This window comes from Rattus norvegicus, chromosome 5 (genome assembly GCF_021556685.1).
Source record: "Rattus norvegicus strain SHRSP/BbbUtx chromosome 5, alternate assembly SHRSP_T2T, whole genome shotgun sequence".
NCBI classification, from domain to species: Eukaryota; Metazoa; Chordata; class Mammalia; order Rodentia; family Muridae; genus Rattus; species Rattus norvegicus.
This window is the reverse complement of record NC_141538.1, coordinates 140,055,328-140,075,232: the sequence shown is the minus strand read 5'-3', so window position 1 is coordinate 140,075,232 and position 19,905 is coordinate 140,055,328. Positions and strand designations below refer to the sequence as shown.

General features: G+C 39.0%; 1 protein-coding gene across 45 annotated transcripts in view; it reads right to left on the bottom strand.

The window, feature by feature from the left end:
- The window catches only part of Scmh1 (Scm polycomb group protein homolog 1), a 124,621-nt gene that overhangs the window by 66,534 nt on the left and 38,182 nt on the right, over nucleotides 1-19,905 (bottom strand). For 10 of the 45 annotated variants that reach the window (XR_015619863.1, XR_015619870.1, XR_015619866.1 and 7 more), the window contains 4 exons: nucleotides 14,109-14,171; nucleotides 13,542-13,565; nucleotides 5,485-5,627; nucleotides 4,531-4,601 (listed from right to left, as the gene is read on the bottom strand). Coding sequence is in view for 30 of the 45 variants with exons in the window: in XM_087549919.1 (XP_087406045.1) it covers nucleotides 4,531-4,601; nucleotides 5,485-5,560 (147 nt within the window). In the remaining 15 variants the exon portion in view is untranslated. Of the gene's footprint in view, nucleotides 1-4,530; nucleotides 4,602-5,484; nucleotides 5,628-10,860; nucleotides 11,086-13,541; nucleotides 13,566-14,108; nucleotides 14,172-15,026; nucleotides 15,165-19,905 lie in introns of all 45 variants that reach the window. The other 35 variants (XR_015619859.1, XR_015619861.1, XR_015619862.1 and 32 more) reach the window with 9 other exon arrangements.

Sequence of the window (19,905 nt, the reverse complement as noted above, 5' to 3'; positions counted from 1 at the left end):
CCTTTTACCCACCCACCCCCATTTTTTTGAGGTGTCTCAACCATAGTCCAGCTGTACCTGGATCTCACTATACTGCTCAGGCAGGCCTCTAATTACTGTGCTCCTGCTACCTCAGCCTCCTAAGTACTAGGATTATAGATGTACAACACTACACCTGGCTTTCCCCAAATATTTCAGATCTGCTATTTACTACATCTTCAGATAGATGGAGGGTCACTTTCTTTTCTCTTGCAAAAACTTCTAAAAGAATGGCTGAATGATGATAGGTTTATGTGTGACCCATACATACATCAAAAGCTAACTCCTTTATAGCATATGACTCAATGCTTTTTAGCATATTCATGGTTGTACAAACACCACACCTATTTTTGTAATATCTTCATCATCCTAAAGAAACCCTATTGTTAGGAGCTTTTTCCATTTCCCTCTCTGCAGAGAGCCCAAAAGTTATTAATTAACCTTGGATGGACATACTCCATTTCGCTCACTTATTGATGGATATTTGCATTGTTGGTAGTACATATAACTAATGTTGAAAAGTAATTACAACTTTCCCTTCACAAGTCCATACCTATGTTTGTCTCATAATAAGGTATAGATTGAACCACAGTTAATAATAAAAATGAACAATTGTTTCATAATGCTCCATTATGAAGTTCTTTTCTGCATCAAAGCCAGGAATGTAAGTATTTTTTGAGTCAAGGTCTGTAAAAGATCAGGGAACTGCTCAGGCTGCTAAGAGCAACAGTGTGGACTCATGCCTCTATCCCCTCACCTCCGGCACAACTGTATCATCTGACAAGAGTAGGCTAATTGGCTTTTCCTTCTATCTCTTGCCTAAGTGCTCTGGTTAAAGTTTCTAGTATTATACTACAGAAGAGCTGTGGCAATACTAAATTTTAAGGGCCATGTAAACCACAACAGCAGGATAGTTTCTAATATTACCTGGGAGAAAATGCTTTCAGTTTTCTCTATTCAGTAAGATGCTGCCTAAATGTCTGTCAGACACAAGCTTTATCACGTTAAGGTACAATCCTTCTATACCTAATATATTCAGGACTTCTATCATGAAGAACACTAAAAGCTATGCTGCTGTTTCTGCACCTATTAAGATGATCATGTGAATTTTATAATTCATTGCATGTATTATGTATACATTATATAATAAGTATTTGACTTGCGTATTCTGAAGCATTCTTACATGTCTGGAAACAAACCAACCTGAACATGGTATATGATCTGGCAAGCTTTTGGTTTTAATTTGCAAGTATTTTCTTGAGGATATTTGCATTTTTGTCTATCAGGGTTTATTGTTCTAGGGTTTTCTTATGTTGTTTTCAGCCTTTGGCAACAGGTATTTCAAGCTCAACAGAATAGGTGGAGAAGGGTCCCCCTTCCCATTTCAGTTGATTTCTAATCTTTAAAACTCAGCACACAGGTGCTAAATAACATTCTAACATTTTCAAACAGAGTATGACTTGCTACTTTTTACACCTCATCCTTGTTTCCCTGTTGCAGACACATACAATGATCCTTTTCTTTCATGATTTGAGATGCATTAGTGTTAGATCTTTAAGTTTGGATAAATTCAGGAGCTTGGGGTGTGGTTCAGTGGGTAGAGTGCTTGCCCACTGTGTAAAAAGCCTGGGATTCAACTCCCAACACTGCACAAACTAGGATGCAGATGCAGGAGGATCAGAAGTTCAAGTTCATACTCCACTGTATAGGGTGTCTGAGGCCGTACATCACATACATACATACATACATACATACATACATACATACATACATACATACATACATACATACATGTGCTCTGGTCCACGCAGCCATCTTTCTAGAGCCCCGTTCTGGTTTTCATATCTTCTTGGTTCAACTTTGATAGGTTATACAGGTCTTAAAATTTTTCTATTTTATTAGCATTTCCTATTTTTTTTCAAAAATCATTTCTACTCTAAGTTGTGATGTTTCTACTTTCATCTGGAATTTTATCTGGGCCCTCACTCTTCCTTTAGTTAAGGCTTGTTGATTTTGTTTATCTTTTCAAAAGATTATTTCTTTTATCCATTGTGTTCATTTCTCCTCTAGTTCATTTCTCTTCTGATTCTTCTACAAATTTTGGGTATGGATTTTGAAGAACAGAAGTTTATAATTCTGAAAATGTTCCTTTATGTATTTTGTGGTATACTCTATGTGTACATATTTATGTGTCTGCACATGTATATGTATGCATATGTATGCTGGAGGTCAAAGTCAGATGATTTCCTCAGTTGTTCTTTCTTATCTCGCGCGCGCGCGTGTGTGTGTGTGTGTGTGTGTGTGTGTGTGTACGTGTGCATGTGTATGTGTGTGTGTGTGCATGTGTGTGTGTGGCAGTCAGAGGTTGGTGATGTCTGTCTACAGGTGCAGGCTGTCACACTGTGTTCTCATCTGGGTGCTAGGGAGTCTGAGCAACAAGCCTTTTACTGACTGAGCCATCTCCTCAGCGCCTCCTTTTATGATTTTTAATTATCACAGAGCTTATTTTAGTGAGATATTTTCTATATCTTAGGTGGATATTTGTAAGTCCACCACAACCCTTTGGCTGCTATTTTTAAGTGGAAGTTTCTCTTGTGTTATATATCTTGCTGGATTATTTTAAATCATTAACTAGAATACTAACTTAATACAGAGGTAATTTTTTTAGTTAAATTATTCAATTCTAAGGGCTTTTTCCCCTTCAGTAGTATGTTTTCTGTCAATAGTAAGACACTGTATTTTTGCTAACAGCATATGAGAATCCCTTTTGCTCTGTTATCTTTTACTCATCGATGTCTTCTTTTAAAACACAACCATTTAAAAAATGTATGGGGCTATCTTAGCCTCACACACTCTTTTCTCTTTCCCTTCTCTTTGGGAACTCCGATTACACATCTATGTGGCGAGCAGAAGCCATGGCTTGCTGCTCTCTTTTCATTTATATCTGAACTGCTTTCTCTCTGTGGTTCACTTTGGATAATTTCTGTTTCTGTGTCTCAAAGCTTAATATTTTCTTCTAACATTAATACTAACCAGAGTATTTTTAATTTTACACATAGTTGAGTTTTGATACATCTCATTTCTCTACTTACATTTTGAACCTATTAAATAATTAAACTAATAGTTTAAGGTTTTACCTGCTGTTCTGTGCTCTGTATAGTCCTGAGTCGTTTGAACCAATCAATTATTCTCTTCACTACTGACTGCACTCCTCTGCCTCTGCACGCCCAGTGATCTTTGACTGGATTTAGGTACTGTGGGTTCTATCACTGAGTATTAGATATTTTATTTTTCTATAGATCTCTTATGATTTGTTTCTAGATAAAGTTTCCTAAGGGCAGATTGAGCCCTTTAAGTGTTGTTTTTATGATTTTTTTTATGAGAGTATAGAGCACTGTTCAGGGTATGACTTATTTTAAAAGGACTTTCTGAGTATTCTCCCAATGCCCAATTAATAAAAGAGTTTTCCAGGAACTATGCTCAGTCTTATGTGGGTATCAGCTGTCTTCTAATATTCAGATTGACTTTGCATTGTCTGAAGTAGGTTCCTGTTACTCAGCAGCATTGCTTTCCTGTGTAATTAAAGATGAGCCCCTGTAGGCCTGTTCGGCTTTGTTATGTTAAACACCCGTCTTCTCCGACACACTTCCCTGTAAATTCTAGCTACTTCAATGTGCCTGGACTCTTGGTTCCGTATGCTTGAATTAGGGCGTCTGATGGTGAAGACGATCTGGTCCAGGCAGTGAGAAGACAGATCACACAGGCCGAGCTCATTTGTTCCCATTTCTCACATCACTGTTCAGTTGCTGGATCTTTGGTGTCTCGAAAGCTACTGCTTAGTGTATTTTGACTGAAGAATGTTTTAGGTAAAAATATGTTTAGACTATACTATCTCAGTTAACCAGAATTATGTCTGTTTTCGTAGACAAGTGAAGCATTGATGAGGAAACGCTTGAGGACTAAAGGAGGGTCATGTGGAGAACTGGTGACATCTTGCTGTTTAGCAACAGTGCACTACTGTACTCACCAACCTTATTACACAGACATGGCAACAACACCCACACATTGTCTGGAACACTTAATTTAATGTGGGAGGCTCTAAATTACTCCAAAAATGTCACTTATTAAGGCTGGGTTCTGTGTTTTTAAAGAAAGGTAAGATTGTGACAGAGGTGTTGAACACAGGAAAATACTGCTCTATATTCAAGAACTAGCTAAAATCCACAATCCTCTTTTCTGTCTCTCTGAATTAAGAGCTACAGGGGAAAAAAGACTCAGTATAATTAGTAACAGAATTACCTTGGAGGAAAGAAGGTGTTACTTGGAATGAAGTCAGGGAAATGCCTGGTGCTAAATTAAACTCAGTGACCAACTTTTACTTGGGTCCTTCTAATAAAATTTTACGTTGGAATCCTCAGGTAAGAAGTCAAAGGGCTCCTACCTCATGATCAGATTACTCAAGCACCAGAAAACACTGTCTCCCACCTACTAATGATGTTGAAAATCAATTACCTGCTTGAAGCAATGGACAGGTGCTGGGACTGAACTTGTTTCTTTTAGGTATTTGTCCCAGGTAAAATGACCTGTAAAGGAAACAGAAATCCCCATCACAGATAACTTCCTAAAAAGATGCTTTCAGGATGCGCTTTACACGAACAGTAAGTAAACCTTTAGCAGACTAATTTAAACGTTTGCTTTCCTATTTGATCTTAATCAAAAATGATCTTAGAGGGAAGAATCCAAGTGCCCTGGGTGAGTCTTTTTAAATTAACACTTGAAAATCAGGCTTAAGATGACTTTCACTGTTTTTCATGTTAGTTCCTATACTGACCAAAAATTCTGAAGTAGGGTATATTAGTATTCCCTATATAGGGTAGTAAAGAAGTATCAAGAAGTCCACAGAAAGCAGAAAAGGCAGAAGGTGGTAGGAGAATTGTTTGCTTTGCACAATCTGACTCCTAAAGAGGCCCTGAAACGCTGTCAGGTAGCATGACTTAGCACCCAATATGGCTTAACCCCACGTCACAGCTTAGCAGGTATAAAGCGAAGACTACCTAGAGATATGAGCAAGAAGATTTCAGGGGAGGGAAAGCAACATGAGTGAGATAAATACACTCTAGCCCTCACCTTTTAAATCGCCACTCCCAGCACAGAATGCTGTACTGTGCTACGTACAGAATGGAGAGTATGTGATAATCTAACCCAAGTAGGGCTTGGGAAGCAATCCTGATGGCAGTAAGGAAGGGGAGACTGGCTGTCTACAGAATCATCTCTTCATACTGCCTTAAGGAACTCTAGAAAGTGTAAAGAGCGGTTGAACAAGAGAAGCAATTCTTAAGGTTGACAGAGGCCAGGACAACATAGAAAGGCATAGGCTATTATATACGAATAGCATTGAATGACGAAAAGATTACCAATTCTTTATTTCAAAATTAAAGCAATGTACAGTTTCCCCCTAATACCCACCTAGAGGTGACCCCATGATGGAGCAGGGAAGGTCCCAGAGACTCTCACAAGCTAAAACACTGTAGCAAACCAGCATTTCTTGAAGTTTCCTCTGAGGTGGAGCAGCACAAGGCCCCTTTGGCCCATACAAAAAGCACTAGATGCTGGGAATAAAAATGAGTCACTGAATAATGATATCTAAATCACTACAAAGACGATGCCAAGACTTCACACTCTATGACTTTATACCTGCTGTTTTGTCCCTTTCCCACCGTCCATAACTAAGCAACTAAGTCTGGCCAGGGTTCTGAAATTTCTCACAAACCAGTCAATGATTACACAACATGACTAGACAGTCCATACAGTAAATGAAAGGGTAACTTCCTGGAATGAAGATTTAAAGAGGTTACCAAAATTTAATTTTGATAGTATTATAACTATTAGCCGAGAAGGTCTTAAGTTAAAGACTGAATAATGTTATCATTACTTGCTATTAGAAAAAGAAAACATTGCAAATTATTATTACATCCTTACAAATGAAAGACTTAAATCAAACTTTAAATCTTGGATTTCACTGAACTGTGACCCTTAAGCTCTCCACCATCAAGAGCAGCAACTCCAGTTCAACTTTTCTATGCTGACAGAAATGAACTATGTATCCAGTAAGATAACACTAGATACATATAACTTCTGAATATTTTAAACGTGACTAGTGTAGGGAACTAAATTCTAAATTTTATTTGACTTCAAATAATTTTAAAATGTATATATGGCTCATGCCTAATGTGATAGGAAGCAGCACAGGTTAAAGGTATGGCCAATTCTGGGCAATTGCTTTTATTAGCTTGAGTTCTGATCAAAAGTACCCAAGAGACTCTGGTTTTAGGAATTATGATAGTATTAGTTACAGTTGCCTATTATACCTATCAACCATGCTAATCAATTCCCATGCTATAAGGTAAAAGGCCAGAAGCCCCAGGCATATACCATGTAGAAAATCTCCTATTACTGAGTAAAGAGGAATTTGTTCAGGGCAGCCCACCCACCATGATGGCTAATTGATTTGAACCATAATTTTTTCCTTCTATTTGACTGCCCCTTGGTTTTCAGGAGAGAAGAGAGGGAGGGAGGGAGGGAGGGAGGGAGGGAGGGAGGGAGGAAAAGGAAGAGAAGAGACAGGAAAAACTAACCTATCAGACTATTTAAACACATTCTTTCATGTTTATCATAAAGTAAACTATTATATGATTCTGAATCTGCAAGCATTAAAATAATCACAAAAGAAATGACAGTAAACAAGGTATATGTTAAGATTTAGTTTAAGTATAAGTCAAAAAATGTTGCTTTTATAGCAAATATCTTGGGCAAATTTAACCTTCCAAGCCTCCGTTTACTCATCTGAAAGACAGAGATAGTTGCATATATGATGCATACAATTGTATATAAATTCATCTGATAAATACATAATATCCTTTCAAGTATGAAGAACTGTGTTATATGTTCCGACACTTTCAGATGAGCAGAATATTAAACTTACTTGCACAAGTAATACTGTAATGAGGTAAGTTTAACAAGGTAAAACAGATCGCCGTGAGAACGTAGTATAGGAAAATTTTATATTTTATTTTTGCTAATTTAATTATGTATGTTATGTCAATGTTTGAGCATGTACACATGTGTGTGGGTGTCCACAGAGTCCCAAAAAAAAGGGCCTCAGATCTCCTTAGAGTTAGAGATGAGCCACCTGACCTAGGTGCTGGGAACCAAACTGAGGTCCTCTTCAGGAGCAGCAAGTGATCTTAATTGTTAAACCACCTCTCCAAACCCAGTAAAGGGAAATTTAGTTCATACTTGGGATCTACAATCACTTGACTAATATTACTAACAAACATATAATATTTTATAATTTAAGCACATATAAAACAAGTGTTTAAAAGTGTCCGTGTTATTTAAAGCATTCAAATGTTATAATTTGAGTTTTCAATTACTTATTCAACACATGTTTACTGCACTTTCATAGAGTAGGCACTTTAACCAAAATCCCTACCTTATGGAATTTACCTTGCATTCTGCTGTATAAGACACACCTAGCACATGAAATGGGCTAAACATCTGAAAGGGATCGAGCGGTGTGAAAGCTGATGCAAGCTACAAAGAAGCAAGCCTATTGAAGCAAGCCTACTCTGACTGGTTTTTCCCCTTAGGGATCCACTTCATTCTACTTAGATGTGCAAAGGAAAGTCCTTAAGAGCAATAATAATGATCAACGTCTTTGATCACTGTCAAAGCACTGTTTAGTTGTGCGTATGCCCTGTAACCTAACAGATCCTAGCAACGTGTGATGGTCATCTAAGTGCTACCTGATTTCTTAGTCCATATCTCTGTGTACCCACCTGTACTTTTAAAATGATCTTTCTGATAGTCTTAACTGTTAACTTGGTTGGACTGAAAGACCCTTAGGAGCTTATTAAGGCCTCTTCCTGGGCCTCTGAGGAGGTGTTCTCACAGATGAATACATCATGAGGGCTCTGACCTTATCAATGGCTTCACCTATTCAAAGATTCAGACTGTCAGCAGTCAGCAGATTCCTGGGAGGTGGTCACATGGTAGAAGATGGAATCTAATTCAGAGGCTGGTTGCTTGGTGTGTGCCTTTGAAGGGTTTATCTAATCTCTTTCTGTTACTCTTCTTTACCTTCTTTACAATAAGACAATCACCTTTCTTCCTTCCTTCCTTCCTTCCTTCCTTCCTTCCTTCCTTCCTTCTTCCCTTCCTTCCCTCCGTCCCTCCCTCCCTCCATCCCTCCCTCCTTCCTTCTTCCCTGATACATCTGCTTTCCTATAGACCTAAAAGCAACAAGGCTGGCTGACCATGACCAAAACTTCTGAAACAACAACCTAAAATAAATCTCTCCTCCCTTAATTCTCTTGCATTGAGCTTCTTATGCTGTTATTAACATACATTAATTATACACCATGTGTTTCATTAGGATACTTTGTACAGCATATAAAGCACTTTGGTCATATTCACACCACCACCCTCTCTTGCTTCCTCCTACTCTCAGGTCTGAGTTAGTGATGGAAGTCTGACTAAGATGGTCTTCCTAGGGGAATACCCAAGAGGAGGATTAACCGACAAACTGGGTATTTTAGGCTTTGACCCAAAGAAACATCCTCTGCAAAGAGTATTTCTATCTCTGTTAAATCACAAGACATGAGTGAAGAGAGGGTAGGCATGACCAAGCCACACTCTGTGCACATCTACAATTCTCAAAGAATAGATAAATAAGCATTATAAATATATATTTCATGCCTTTGCTAAAATTATGTTTTGACAATTTCTAGCTTTTGATTTTTTTTAAAGACAGGGTCTCACTTATACAGCCCAGTCTGGCATGAAACTTGGTACTTACCCTAGGCTGACCTCAAACTAGCAGTGCTACTGCCCTAGCTTCTCATGTGCTAGGAAATTTGATAAATCTTAACAGTAAACATAACAAAACAAAATGAAATGCAAGTATACTTTTTGGACTGTTCTTTGATTATTGAAAAGGTTGAAGACCTTTGGAGGCTTAGTAACTAGTTTTTATTTTTAGCTATCTTTCTGTAACAAACTTCCATTTCTCACAGAGTTTAAGGTCTTTGCAAACATTAGCCCTTCATCTATATCATTAAAATGCTTGTCTCATTCGGAAGGGTTTGCCCTTATGTTTCTCCACCATCCCTTTTATGGCTTCTTGGATTTCATATCACATTTTCCTCACCGATATTATAAAAAATATTAATTCATTTTTTCTTCAAGAATGTCTCCAGTTTGTTTTTTCATATGTAAGCATTTGGTCTTCTTGTAATTTAGTTTATAAAATAAATGAGGCAAGCATCTAGCTTTCCTTTCTTACTTTTTTCCCTAGTAAATGTGCTCCAATGTCATCTACTGAATAAACTATTTTTTTCTCCATGGATTTGAAATCACTTTGCTTTTCTATTTTGTTTTATATATTATTAGATCTATCTCTGGATGCTGTTCTGTTCTTCTCATTAATCTGTCTATCCCAGCATCAGGAGCACTGCTCCAAGTAATTTTACAATCAATTTAAATAATTTGCCTGAGTGGGTTCTCTTAATAACGCATACCTTTCGCACTGTGTTCTTGGCATTTTCCAGATGATTAATACATGGTAGCATATATAGCCCCAATAATTCCAGTTGTTCTAAAATATCTAACGTTAAGTTGAACTCACAAAATATCATCCAGAACCCTTTGAAACTGTTAGGTTGACATTTTAATGGATCAGATAACAGTAAAACATCTAACCAAAAATTAACTTTTGAAAATAAATAACAGGAACATAATTGTATTATTAGTGTTTCTCAAATATACCACAAAGAAACCTCTTAGCTAAAAGCCAGGTGCTCCTCAAATACCTGGCTAACAAGGGGAGGGAGTTTCAAGTGGCAGCTTAGCCCCCAGACTCAGTGTGCTAGGAGCTCATTAATATACATTCCAACTGTCTGGTTTGGGGTTTTAAAACATTCATGCAGAGAAGTATGAGTGATTTAGTATGTACCGTCTTTTATCAAATGCCTTGAGACTAGAGCAGAAGGTTGGGTAAAACAAAAACCACACATCCAAACAAAACCCCAAAATAACAACAACAAAACAACACCATCCCAAATAAACCAAACAAAAAAAGTTTCAGCTGTGACACTGAATAACATTTTCATGTAGTTTCTTCACTGAGGAAAAAAAGAAAAAGAAAGGTTACTTGAGGTTGTTATGAAATAGAAATAAGCTCATCTTTCCAGTCAATGAAGAAAAGCTGTGCTTTCTGAAGGTTTGGGTTCAAGAGGCTTCACAGGCCCAGAATCATGCAGCTTATTCTGGATGGAAGCAAAGGCTTTCCTCAAACAAACTTCGGATACTTTGCTTGGCCTCCTACCTTAGCACCTCATACCATCCCACCTCTGCACACTGAAAGCACTCAACAAAACCACTATTTTATGTGCAAAGCTTTCTGATTTTCCTCATCCCCTTTCAGCTCCTTCCATACTCATCCCGTCATATCGCTGTGGTGAGCTAGTTAAAGTCTTTATGGATGGGGACTGTTTATTCAACCCTTACTGTTGAACACAGTGCCTTGAAGTTTAGTGCAGCTTAGCCAACGTTTTGGTAAATGAAAGCAAGAAAGAAGCACACAAGTCCTACTTCTGTCCTGGACTAGTAACATCACATGTAGGCATTAACTTTGGCCTGACTCTGAGAGAGATAGCACACAAAATAAAAATGGTGACTTTGTGTTAGAGTTCTGAAAATATGTCACCTGTGAACCAACGAAAGAAATAATCCATTAACATTAGTCACAAGTAAGAAAGCAAGTTCTCAGAGTCATTTCCTCACCCATTCTTCCAAGACTTATTTACAGTATTGTGCTGGGCACTGCAGATACAACCATGATCAAAATATTGCCCTCGTTCCTGTGAGCTTCAGTCTAGTGAAGGACAGAAACTAAGTGATCCATGGCAGAAAGGTGTGGTGAGAGCTGCACTTGGAGAGGTGGAGGGTGCTGTAGGAGCACGCAGAAGGTTTGTGGAAGGCTTCCCAGAGGCAATAGCATTCGGGCTCCTAAGTATAAAAGGATAAGATAAGCAGGAGTCAAAGCAAGAGCAAACTGTTTCAGAGAAAAGTTTCAAAAAGAGATATAGACAGAGTGTGGGTATTAAAGGATTCTTTATACCACATGGTTAATACAGTCAACACAATAGGAGCTAGAAACAAATTTATGAGCGGGTTAACCGAAGTGGAAAGAATCACAGGGACTGTAAACACCACCACTCAATGGGTTCCAGAATAGATAAGATGTTGAGATTTAGCTGAGTAGAGGCACTCATCTCCCTCTGCTTCCTGCTTGTGGATATGGATGGCTAGCTGTCTGAAGCTCCTGACACCACTGTCCATGAGTATGAACTCAAACTAAAGAAACCCTTCTTCCTAACTTGCTTTTGTTAAGTATTCTGCTATAACATCAAGACAAGGAACTAATGCATATGTTAAGGAGAAATAGAATACTCATATGTTTAGGGGACAGTCGCTCAAGCTGCACTGTTACCTTGGTGTGAGGTGACAATGGCTGCACTGTAAAAGTGGCAGGGAGGCAGAGAGCAGCCAGTCCCTGGAACTGCCACCTAATAAGCAGAAAGCGGACTTTCTTCTGTACGGCCCAAAGTTAGAACACGGTTAACAGAAATTATGAGAAAACATATTTGGCTCAATGGATACCTGTCTAATATGAAACAATTTACCTGGAGAGACAATTAAATTCCTAACAAGGTGAGGTACTCAAGATATTCAATAAGCAATCTAAAGGGTCAAATTTTCAAATGCTGTACCAAAGCAAATAATAATTATTACTCTTATTATCAAACCAGGGCTTTGAACATGCCAGGCAGCCCTCCAAAGCAGATTATTTTAGGGTCTTCTTCAGAGTGAAGGCTTTGGAAGTCTTTGACTCTCAATTCTCATCGGAAAAATAGATCATGAAGCCTTAATGTATATCAGAGAATACATCTGTGTCACCAATCACTCTAAGGAAAATCGTACTTCCAAGTTATAAACTCCTTTGCCAACTGATGTTCTTCATGTACCATGTGTAACAAAACTCACTGTAAACATGCAGTTTACAACACGCCCAGGTAGTGAGCTGAGCTACAACTGTTACCATGACTGAAATTAGCAACAAGACCAAAACCAGCAGCAGCTATGACTGTGCTCCCTTGGCCTGCTCACATCACATTAGCTCAGCATCTTTGTTTCATGTTCATTTTAAAGATGAGGGAGTATGTCAGAAAGATTAATTTGCTTGGAGTAGAGAAGAGGAATTGAGTCAAGCCTGTCCAACTCCATGCTCATGGTTTTCTTACTTACATATTAGTGCCATAACGCTTGAGGAAAAATCTAAAGAATCAAGGCCTATCTATTATTTGTTTACCAAATCTCAGGTACTTTGCCCTTCATCATTTCACTTCACTCATTTGATCATAATGCTTCATTTCCAAGAATGTCAGATTGTACTTAAAGTGTGAGCTCAGCTTCTGAGAAGAAGGAAACGCATTACAATTCTCCAGTGTAAAGGAACAGGCTATGACGTTCACATTCACTAGCTCAGGTGATCTTCCAGTCCTGAGACTCGGACAAGACAGGTTATTATTCCCACTTAACTAATGCTAAAACTAAGGACCAGAGTCACAAAGTGGCTACATGGCAGAGCCAGCTCTCAACAACCCGGGGAATTCTGCTGGACTCCTCCTCTACTCCTCTAGTTGCTGTTTTCTACATCAGGATTGACAGAAAAAAAAATATCTTACAGGAAGGAAAGACAAGAAGAGAATGGATAATCACTATAATACTGCTGAACACATAGAATTATAGTAACAAAATATATCAAAATACTTGAGTAAATATCAACGCTTATGTGGGACACAGGACATCACAGGACCCTAAGAAACTGACTGGTGTTTATGTAGAAACCTTAAAAGCTAACTGAGAATCTTAAGCATTAATTTTATTCCTCAAATCTTAGTCCTGAAATATACTATGCAAAATAAAAACTAAATGCAGTATCAGTCTGACTTGTTACTATAACAGATGTATCTGTTTTTTTCTGTAGTTTACAAATGAAAGTTTATTTTTAAAAAGAGTTTAATTTTGGTTCAACATACCCTATTAATAATTTCCTTTAGAAAAATTGCACTAAATGTACTATGAGCAATGGAGGTTTGCTTTAGTGTGGACTGGTAGACTGAGGATCTGCTTCCAGTTTGTTTTGGTTTCCTGTCTTAGCTGTGTGCTATGTAAGTAACTACACACTCCTTCCCTTTTTGCTATCTTGGTCTGTAGCCTCCTGATAAGTAGGACTTGATATGACTCCTAAATTATTTACATGCCAATTAGGCAAACAGTGATTCCTGGATTATGAAACAAAGACTCATGGAGTTCTTTTCCTAGTGGATTAAAACTGCTTACAATCAAGTCCCTGGTCTCATAAGTTACCCCTTATTGAACAGCAAGAGAAACAATCTTACCTAGCTCCAGGATGTCCACAGGCTCTATTAAAGAAAACAAATGTTAACCATGGGTCACTAGGTAACAGGCTGAAACAGAACGATAGAAAGGTAAAGTTCTGCAGCTAAATGGGGGCTTCAAAATGTAACTACTACAACTATCTCAGTTTAAAAGGGCTTATTAATAACTGCAGAGGCGGGGTTGGGGACTTAGCTCAGTGGTAGAGCGCTTGCCTAGCGAGCGCAAGGCCCTGGGTTCGGTCCCCAGCTCCGAAAAAAAGAAAAAAAAATAACTGCAGAGGCATAACTTTCAATTTTGCCTCCCTTCTAAGCCTAAATAAATAAAATGGAAATGCGGAGGCCAAGCAACTCTGCCTAGAGCAATAACACTAAGCTGGATTATTTATACTCAGTATCTAGGGTTCCAGATCAAAGGAAAATAAATTTCCTTTGACAGACATGTCTATAAATGGTAATATATGCTTTTGAATTAAAGAGCCAGTTAGTTGTAAACACAGACTTCTAAGAACAACTTTTATGGTGAGAAATATTGAATATAATTTTTCATGCTAAATAGTATTTTCTTACCTTGGTATTGAGATGCAGATTCTGACAAGTGACCATACTTAGGTTTTTTCACATCATTCCAGTCTATTTTACAGAAAGAGAAAAGGATGTCATAAGGAAAGAAAATATAATTCAGTATTTGTGGCAGCATGCATTAGTAGTTCTTAATAAAGAAGCGCACCTCAGAGACTTCATCTAAGGAAATGATATAAATAGAGAAGAGGGTTTTATTTGAAAAGGTTCAGTTTTTCTATATAGTAAAAGAAAAAGGCAAGTGTTTCAGGATTTGGTACCTTCCGTGGGTCAGGCTTGCTCTAGCTGGCTCTTTCCCTGGTATGCTCCCATTGCCTCCCTCTGGAAAGGGAGTGTTTATTCTGCACCAATGTACATAGGAAGTGTAGAAGCTGCTTACAGGTGTTCACAGTTAAGAGACTGCATGAGTTTTAGAAAAGACTGCATTTACACCTTAGACCTGTTCAAGACTAGGGGATTTTTTTAAAATTGGAGTAAATGCATTCTGCCTTATCAGATTTCCATAAATCTATGGGACAGGCTTAAAGTGATATATTTGGATGTTAAGTTGGTGAGAAATAGCCTTTTATGGTTATCATTGTCAACTTGACTAGATCTAGGATCACTTAAAATTTCTAGGAATATCTTTTTAGCTTCTAGATTGGGTTAGAGTGAGAAGATTCTCCATCACCACCAATAAATGTAGGTGGTACCATTCCTTAGGCTGGTGTCCTAGACTGCATGGAAAGAAGAAAATAGGATCAGTTTCCTATGATGAGTTAAAAGTTCAAATTAAGAACTTCCAGGTAAGATGGCAGATTAGAAGCTGCATTTGCACGAGTGGGTGGATAGAAGATATAGCTGACAGAGATTAACCAGGGTTGCTGTGCTATTCTTTAAGATGGTCCTGCTAACTCCCTTACTCACCGACAGAGGGTGCTTTCTGTACATACCAGCAAAGGTCTGTGAATGGACCTTGCCTGTTCCTGCAGCAAGTAGGCTGCAAAGCCACCCCACTGATCAGAGTAACTGCCAGGAGACTCCTGCAGGAGCAGCATAGGAGTTCTAGAGAGAGGATGCAGACTATGAACAAGAACCTGAGACAGCAGCCAGGAGACAAACTTTCCCCACCACCCTTTTCAAAACACAAGCTATGCAGGGTCTATCAGGTATGCTGTAGGACCTAACACAGTACTCTGAAAACATACAAAAACACTGAGATGGGCTAGCTTTCCACATTCTGTCACAGAAAGCCCTACCTATGGCAAGTTGTTCCTCAAATCATTATCTAATGACCAAAGACTGTTAACTTGCTTGCTTGGCAAGAAGACAGGGCACATATCTAGATGAAGGAAGGCTTAGGCATTTATGTATTAATTTCATTTCAGATTCAACTAACTTCGACTATACCCGTGTACTAGTCAATGCAAAACTGTCTCATATATATCATATCAGGCATTATCAGTATCTTTTTAAGGTGAGAAATTAGGATGCAGTAAGAATTAGTTGGGACAAGAGCAAGGAAAGAAAAATAAAAAATAACATTCTACAAAAAAGTTAAACAACAAATAAATGGAAATAATACTTAGTGGGATACCTCCCTCTTGGTTAGGGGATTTCTAAAGTCCTTAGAACAACAAATACAGAGTTTTGCCACTGTTCTTGGATGCCCATCAGAATTTGATGGGAAAACCCTGTAAATGTAACCACACAGTTGCAGAGCACAGAGCACTCAAGCTGGACCTGAGCTGGAGGCTTCCTTCCTGCTGGCTAGCTCTCAGTGTGTTAGAAAGTGACGTGCAGGCTGCTGAGGGAAAGAGCAATTGACGCGTCTTACCCAGCTGTGAACCCTGCAAGGCACAGTAGTGTCCTACCAGGATAGTTGTGCAGCAGCTTTCTGATTTGAGGCACATCCACAGAGGGCAACCCGTGCCTGGTACTGTAGACCTACTAACAAGTCCATGACTGGATGACCATAGTCCCTAAAGGAGAACTTATAAGTTGTCTTTGCTAAATGGACAAGTTGTCAAATTGCCTTCTAACTACTAGTGTTTACACCCACAGCTTGGTATTGTTCTCAGCTTTGGTCAGAGGAGCTTCTAATTGGTGCTGGAAGCAGTTAATGCAGAGATTCAAAAACAGCCAACATGCCAAGAATAAGCAGTCGTCTTCTACTACTCTCAACAGGACATTTACATCACTCCTTCCAAGACTCAGGGAACAGACAGAATGTAAGGGCCAGAGGATGAGGAGGTATGCTGTGAAAATGTCTTAAGGACACAACATGGCCATTGCCCCAGTGAACCCCAGCAGCTGTGGTTATCTGAGCAAGACCAGCCAAGACTGGGCCAGCCAACATTTCATCATGGATGGAGGACAGATTCATGAGGTCTCACCCTCCACCTAAGGGACCATTGCCAGTTAATAGCTGCTAGTGAGAGAAGTATCATTTTCTTCACTGGAGAGTTGCCCATACTACAGTAAATAACCTCCTACTTATGCTCAAGCAAGCACAAAAACATGAAAGTAGGCGGGCAACTTCTTAGGAGAAAAAAGGATTCAGCAGAAGAGGGAGACGGAATATGCAGGGAAACAGGGGTAAAATGACTAAAATTAATTCTACACATGGATGAAGCTGTCAAAGAATGAGAAAAATAAAATTAACATCTGTGAACATGCTTATGTAGGTCTATTCATTCAACAACAGTTATCGTCTGCTATTTAGCACTCCCTACCCTAAATAGTAAAATCACGGAATAAAGCAGATAAACCCTTGCCCCAGCTTATACTCTATGGTGTGCTCAGCAGGGATTTTAAAAATAGCTTTTTTATTAATTAGAGGAATCTTTTCTTAAAAGATTTGTTTTACTATTTATTCAGATGTACGTGTGTGTGCTTGCTCATGCAGGGTTTCACAAATACGTGTGTATATGTGTACATGTGTGTGTGCATGTGTGTACATGCGTGCAGTGTCTGTGCACATGTGTATGCGGGTGCCTATAAAGGTCAAAAGAGGGAATCAAATGTACCTTCTCTGAGGAAAAGGGGAGAATGGAAAGAGGGGGAGTGTAAGAGTGGGACTGTGAGGAGGGGGGCATTCTCTGATTGGGATGTAAAATGAATAAATAAATTAATAAAAAAAAAGAGGGCATCAGATCCCCTGCATCTAAAGTTACAGGTGGCTGAGAGCCACATGTCATGGGCTTGGGATTCAAACTCCAGTTCTTTGGAGGAGCAGCAAGTTCTCTTAGCTGCTGAGCCTTTCCCCAGACTCTTATTTGAGGGATCTTAAAGGATATTCTTTGCAAGGAGGTTCATGTCAGAAATTTTTAGATAATAATGCTTGCCTTGTGGCTACTCAGACCCTAAAATGAGCAAATAGAAAGGCTGGATTAACACTTATTACCAAGGATTAGGAAAACTTTCCAAGCTGAGAAGGATGTATAGGTTGGACAAGAGAAGTAACCAAATAAACTCTAAGATCCTAGTAAACACTTGAGTTCTCTCTCGTTAAGCACCAAAGAACACTTGGGTACTGACAAAGCAGCAAATGGACACATTTTTGTATGTATTTGTGTCTAAGAATGCACCCACCCTGCTTATGAGCTACTAATCTGAACAGATTATGCCATATCCTCTGTCGTATCTCAGACATCAGATTCAAAGAGATGAATGGAGAGAAAAGCAGTAAAATCTTCATATTCTATGTCATTCAATTTGATATGTACATTAAATTTCAAACATACTATTTTCAAAATAAATCTCTAAACGGTCTGCTACTTACTTATTGAAATTCTACTCATTCATGCTTAGAATGAAAATTCACTGACAACATATAGGTCCCAGCCTTGTGCTAGGTAATAAGAACTGAAAAAAATAACAAAGACAGCCACTGTTTGGGTCTAGAAAAAGAGGAGCAACACATGAATCCACACATTAGAGTGTTGTAGACATTATCCTAAACAAAGCACGGTGGCAAGAGGAGGACATGAGGGGCGAGGCAGGTCTATAACGGAAGGTTTGAAGGGTGACAACGGAAGGGAAGACAGTGTTCCGGGGAGTCTTGGGGCCGCAATCCTGGCAGCAGAGTAGAGCTGTGAAGTGCGGGAAGTGACGAGCGGAAGTGCTGCGTCTGCTGCCCACGCTGACATGGCAGCGGCCAGCCACACCAGCAGCTGAGCGAGTGCCTGCAATGTGCTGCAGTCCCGCAAGAGGTGAGTCTGCATGCAGCTCTGTGTATTTTCATTAATTTCAGGGAAAAAAAACTGACTGCAGCTACTGAGAAGACTTTTACGTTTATTTGAGAAAACTTTTAAATATATTTGGGATAAAACAGTCACCTGTAACTGTGCGTGTTGGCCAGCATGTTTTTACAGTGTGTGTCTAGAGATGGTTGTGAGCCACTCTGTGCTTACCCAGCCTGTGTCCTCTGCAAGAACAGCCAGTGCACCCAACTGGTGAGCGATCTCTCCAGCCTACAATTTTTTTTAAATCTAAATACAAATTAGGTATTTCTGATAAACCTAGGACCTGAGTCAAGATGTGCTAAATAGATTCTAAACACCTTTAATTAGACTTTTATGTTGGTCACATGTCAAAATAATTTTTAGATATAAAAATTACATATATTTTACATAAAATTACATATGTTTTATGTAATTAACAATGTTATTGTTAATTTCTGTTTTTTATCTTTTTAATGTAAAAATTTAAATTACGTACGGTGGTCTCTACTGGAGAACACCAAGTTGGACAACTGTGCTTCAGCGTGGTGAGGCAATGGCTACTTCACTATACTTAAATAAGAAGGAAATAAGTGCCTAGCATGAAGAGCTTGGAATGATGGAGGGCGCCTCTAACCCTAGCACTCGGGAGGCAGAGGCAGAGGAATCTGTGAGTTTGAGGCCAATCTGGTCTACAGAACAAGCTCTAGGTCAGCTGGTGCTACATAGTAAAACCTTGTCTCAAAAATTAAAAAACAAACAACAATGACAACAAAAAATCCAACAACAAAAAGTGCTTAGATTGTGGTGCTCACAGAGACAAGAAATTCATTAAATTTCAGGTTTTTCTTTTCTTTGTTTCTTTCTTTTCCCATTCTTAATAATTTCTAGCCTGGCCAAACAGGAAAATAATTTTAGCTATTTGAGAAGTAAAACTTCCAATCTCCTTTCCCAACTTGGAAAATTCACGTTAATAACAACAACCACAAGGAATTATAGGTATAAAGAAAAGGAAAGGGGCTTCGAAAGATGGCTCAGCCATTAAAAGCATTTACTGCTCTTGTAGAGGATCAGAGTCTGGTTCCCAATGCCCATGTCAGGTGACTGTAACTCCTGTTAACTCCGGTTTCAGGGGATCCAATGCCCTGTCTGACTTCTCTAAGCACCTGCACTCATTTGCACAAACCTACATGCATACATACAGATGCATACACCAAATTTAAAAATAAACTAAACAGGAAAGTGTGGTAGTTTGAATAGTTTGGCCCCCATAGACTCATGTTTGAATGGTGGTCACAGGGAGTGGCACTACAGGGAGGTGTGGCCTTGGAGGAACTGTGTCACTGTGGGAACAGGCTTTGAGGTTATATATGCTCAAGCTACCCCTGGTCATACAATTTCCTTTTGCTGCCTGCAGATGAAGACGTCGCACTCTCTGCTCCTCCAGCACCATGTCTGCTGCCATGCTTCCCACCATGATGATACTGAACTGAATCTCTGAACTGTAAGCCAACCCCAACTAAATGTTTGTCTTTATAAGAGCTGCCTTGGTCATGGTATCTCTTCACAGCAATAAAACCCTA